The sequence below is a fragment of the Ischnura elegans genome, chromosome X, assembly GCF_921293095.1.
Source record: "Ischnura elegans chromosome X, ioIscEleg1.1, whole genome shotgun sequence".
Lineage (NCBI taxonomy): Eukaryota > Metazoa > Arthropoda > Insecta > Odonata > Coenagrionidae > Ischnura > Ischnura elegans.
Genome location: NC_060259.1, coordinates 95,653,583 through 95,658,774, shown reverse-complemented (window position 1 = coordinate 95,658,774; position 5,192 = coordinate 95,653,583). Strand labels below are relative to the sequence as shown.

Below are 5,192 nucleotides of genomic sequence, written 5' to 3'. Positions count from 1 at the left end.
CCTCAGAGAAACAATAAAATATCAAAACTATTGTCTATTTTTACTTGTAATTAATGCATCTGCTTAAAGTTAATGATCATCTATTAATATCATGGCAAAGAGGCGAGTCACTGAGTAACGACCGGTGACTAGGGAGTGAGAGAGGGGGTGAGCAAAACACTCCTCTCCCCCATTTCCCACGCAACTGATTTTTCTTATCTCAACGTTTGCCGTTACACTTTTATACGAAACTGATTTGTTGTGTGCGTAGATCAGTGAAACTCTTCCCTCGAATTTTTACGCTATTTGAACGGATCCAATCTCAGGGGATTAAAGGGTGGAATACGTTGGGAGAGCACATTGGAGGGAGCTCCGTTCAAACGAATGAGAAAATCAATGTCTCCCCTGTTACTTTCTGTTACTTTTCGAAAGTTTTAATACCACCGCTCCAATTAGGAAGCTTTTTAGTCATTGATTTAAAATCTGCAATTGAACGATTTAATATATAAACTTCATTAACCCGGCGTTACTCGCGCGGGGTGTTCTGAACACCCCACCCTTTATTTCATTGCATCAATTTGTTAGTCTTAATTCCACAAACCTCTCCTTTTCAGTAGCTGGAATATGATATGTTTTCTTTCTTTTGACACCGACTTTGTCAGCTATACATAGTAAGTAACTTGAGTAGTAGCATCAAAGCAGGATAATGCTCGTGCTACTCAATCTTTTACGATCGATGCTCACACCAAACCTCATTTATGTTGCTTGCCACATTGTTAAGGTGAAATTTGTGTTACAATGTAACATGAATTCTCGTATTTTACTTTTATTTGCTGGAGAACGTCTTTCAAGTCATTCGCTCTACATTCGCTCCCGGCGTTACTCGCGCGGGGTGTCCAGAACACCCCAATTGACTCTGCGCCTCATACTCCTTGGCATGTGCTTCCTGTGAGGTAGGTTTCTCTTAGACTCTTACTATCTTTGAACATTACTGATGAAATATTAAATATATTCATGGTTTAGTGGTCATAATATCTTATATCATATTTCAGATTTTCTTCTCGATTTGACTATCCACTCACAACTTATCCGAAAATATTATTTTTTCATCAACAATTTACCATCCATAATTTCATATCTAGTGTGATAGTTCGCTCTGTAAAAAGTAAGTACCTTTTACTGTAAGTTTGATTTTGATACATTTAATTACTTCTAAAATATATTTCAGAACTTAATTCTTGTTTTACTATTTTACAAGATCATTTTAGAAGGAATATATCTACTTGGTTATTTCTTACTAATCAATCTTGTGTCGGTGAAATGGAACTAAGTGTTTTTTTTATACATACCTAATGTACTTTTACTAGTGAATTGTATTGCAGAACTAAAATATTCAATTTTTTATCCGTAGATGTCGGAAAATTTAGAGAAGGAAAGAGAAAGAATAATAAGACTTTTGAATGAATCATCCGATAAAGAATTGAGTGACACGGACGATGTTTCTTCTGATGATTTCGTTGAACCTTCAGAACACGAAACAGAAACTGAGGAGGAGGCTGATATTTCCGAAGATGAACTACCCATTGAAAATAACAACCTTCTACTGGGGAAAGACAGCACAACTACATGGAGCAAAAAGGAACCGCGCCCCAATGTAAGAACACCAAAAAGGAATATCATTTCCGAAAAGCCTGGATTCAAAGGTAGAAAAGATAGTATCAAGAGCCCTATAGATTGTTTCCGATTGTTTTTTGACAGGGAAGTGATCAATACAATTACCGCATGCACAAATCTTCAAATTCAAAAAGTAGGTGCGAATTATTCGCGCGCGAGGGATACCAGGCCAACTGATGAGGTAGAAATTGAATGTTTCATAGGGCTTCTGCTCTTCGCGGGAACAAATAGATCTGGGCGACAAAATATAAAGGATTTATGGGATCGAGATGGTTTGGGTGTTGAAATATTTTACGCGTCCATGAATTATCAAAGATTCCGTTTTCTTTTGCAGTGTCTCAGATTTGATGATATCAACAGTAGGGCACAAAGAAAAACTATGGACAAATTAGCTCCGATTCGTCAACTTTTTGAAATGCTGGTCAGAAAGTTTCAGGATAACTATGTCATGTCAGAGTACACTACGGTAGACGAGCAGTTAGTCGGCTTTCGGGGAAGATGTTCATTCAGGCAATATCTCCCAAATAAACCTGCAAGATATGGCATTAAAATATTTGCATTGGTTGACTCTAATGTATTTTATACATACAATTTGGAGGTGTATGCAGGGAGTCAACCCGAAGGACCCTACAAAGTAGACAACACTCCTAAAGAGGTGGTAAGGCGCCTAGTAGAACCAATTTCAGGGACATGGAGAAACGTCACTGTTGACAATTGGTTTACAAGTGTTCCCTTGGCAGAATACATGTTACAAAGTAAATTGACACTGGTGGGAACTCTGAAAAAAAACAAAAGGGAATTGCCACAACAGATGGTTTGTACAAAACAGAGGGAGGTGAATAGTAGTCTTTTTGGATTTAGAAAGAACATGACTATCTTATCTTATGTTCCCAAAAAAGGTAAAAACGTTATTTTGCTTTCAACTATGCATAGCAGTATGAGAATAGACAGTTCAACTGGTGACAAGAAGAAACCGGAGATAATATCTTTTTATAACGCCACTAAGGGTGGTGTTGACACAGTGGATGAGATGTGCGTAACATATAGTGTTTCAAGAAACGCAAATAGATGGCCAATGGTGATTTTTTTCCACTTGATAAATGTGGTAGGCATTAACTCATTTGTTATACACAATAACATAAATCCAGGAAGCAAGATGTATAGATCAAAATTCCTGCGAGAAATTGCGAGGGAGTTGGTAAAGTCATTTATAAGGAGGAGAGCGGAAATGAAAATGATCCCAAATGAACTGAAAAGAAAGACAGCTTATTTCGCTGATTTATCAACACTTGAAAGTGCTACGAAGCAAAGAAAAGGAAAAAGTGGTAGATGTGTTGTATGTCCGCGGAATAAAGACATGAAAACAAAATTGTTCTGTTGCTCGTGCAATAATTGGATGTGCGCGAGCCATATGGTTTATATTTGCAAGGATTGTAAGGAAAATTCCAAGGATCACTGAAGAGGGAAATAAATTGTAAAAATATCAATTTGTGTTTATGTTTATTACAAACCTAGACTACGAATATTTGATAAGTTACGGAAAAATGTGTGAGAACACGGCGAAAAAGGACTACCGTGCTTATGCCATGATAACATTATTCACAGTGCATATTGAAGATTCTGATGAAGTAATTTTCGTGGGAGGATGAGGATTCGGATACAAATTTTGGGGGATCACCACCCCCAAGTATAATCTCAGGTACGTATTGTTAGTGTGAACAACAATTTCTCAGATGAAACACTGGGTCACAGTGGTCATTGTTTCAGACATGTCAACATTATAATCGAGCATCGTTTTTCTCGACTAATGTGAGTCATCTCTGCCGTGAGTACGATGCTCTCCCTCAACGTAAAAACTGCAAGTAGAAATTGTTTTAAATCATAATAAGTACTTTCAGATAATTAACGGACAAACTCTAAATTAAAATTTTCTCTTCTATTAGGTTCCTCCACAGTAAAATGTAATTCCATACGCTCATCTCTATTTTATTGCATTTGGGCACTGGTAATTACCATATATTAATTGTTTACTCTTTTATGCGACGACCCATCGTAAATTCAATAACACTATCCTTGAAAATACATTAATTCTAGTATTTTTTTCAAATAAAATATTGTCGAACCCATTTAAAAAGAAAATGTCCTATGGGGTGTCAAGAACACCCCACGCGAGTAACCTCGATCGGGAATCTCGCGCGAGTAACGCCGGGTTAAAATGATTCCACACAGAGCATTTCAAGCCTACAGATTCAAGTTCAAAAATCTCTGCTTCCGCCGGTATTTGAACCAGGACACAGAGTGGGAAGCCAACACAACAATCCAATCCCCAATAGAGTCGTCCCCTGACCTTCCTAAAGATATCTGGCTCTAGAAAGCAATAAAAGAACTTAAGAAATAGACTAAAGCCGAGCCAATTTGAGTACAAAGACAGCAGCAGACTTCATAAAGAGAGTTTTTCATCAGTTATTACATTCACATTAATGCACTAGCATTCAATGGAAACACTCTTCTAATTACTACATACGTAGGAAAAGAGGCGGAAATTAATCCACGTACAGTGTGAGAATGGCCGTGATCGGGCATCGCGTTGCTCGCCCCTGTGTGGCCTCGCCACGGAAGGCGGTAGGGCAGAGATTTCGCGCGCCGACCAGCCTTGATGCCCGCCTATCACTGCAGCCGCGATTTTGAATCTCCCCTTCCTCGGGACACACACGCACGTTTTAAGCTAGTAGCATTTCCTTTGCCACGAGCATATCTCGTGTTCTGCTCGGTTACACAAGAAGTTGACAGAAGAGCGTTCTGAATTTCACGAAGAAATAAGATATAAATGTTTTGCCCACTGAGGTGGGTATGAGACTGGAATTAAAATAAATGCCAATATGAACTAAGGATTCGTCGAAAAATACATTTTTGATTTCCCATTGCATTCAGAAAATAAGGAAGCAAAACTAGGACCCTTCTACGCCCATTCCTCCATCGATGTTAAACCCTGATTTGAAAGAAAAGGACTATTGCTGATTTAAAAAAAATCGTCACAGAAACGTGTGATAAAATTTCAAATTAAATTGCTCACCTTAATTATATGTGTCAGTGATTAATGTGAGATAACCCACTTAGGGTGAATATTACGCAATTTTCAATTACATTAGTCGCTCCAGCTAAGAATGTCCTTTTAAAATTCATACCAAGTAGGGATATGCGAATACTCGAAAATCCGTGTCGAGTCGAGCACCAACCAAAGTGTTTAACGTGGCATTTCAAATGTCGATTCGAGTCGAGTAGTTTCGGTTAGAGAGTTACGGAGGCCAATAGGTCCAGCAATCTGCCGACAGGAATCATAGAATTCATGCAATAATATCGTTTATAAAGTGAGAATTTGAAAGGGTAGAATATTATATGGCTCATTTACGTAGTACTATGTAATTTTTATTACAGTTATACCAATCCCTTACTCAGGGCTTTTCCAACAGTTTGGATAAATATAATACTTAAATTGTCGACATATTAGCATAGGCTAATTCATTTCAACTCTGCCTATG

At 37.9% G+C, this 5,192-nt stretch overlaps 1 protein-coding gene across 1 annotated transcript; it reads left to right on the top strand.

Moving 5' to 3' along the window:
* The first annotated feature begins 1,045 nt into the window (after window positions 1-1,045).
* LOC124171593 (piggyBac transposable element-derived protein 4-like) lies at window positions 1,046-3,140 on the top strand. Its single transcript, XM_046550768.1, has 2 exons — window positions 1,046-1,144; window positions 1,391-3,140. The coding sequence occupies exon 2, from the start codon at window positions 1,391-1,393 to the stop codon at window positions 3,110-3,112; it is 1,722 nt and encodes a 573-aa protein (XP_046406724.1). The 5' UTR covers window positions 1,046-1,144; the 3' UTR covers window positions 3,113-3,140.
* The last annotated feature ends 2,052 nt before the right edge of the window (window positions 3,141-5,192 follow it).

Bases quoted from the DNA above. Each gene is read 5' to 3' on its own strand.
- LOC124171593 (XM_046550768.1), top strand. From the start codon at position 1,391: ATGTCGGAAAATTTAGAGAAGGAAAGAGAAAGAATAATAAGACTTTTG.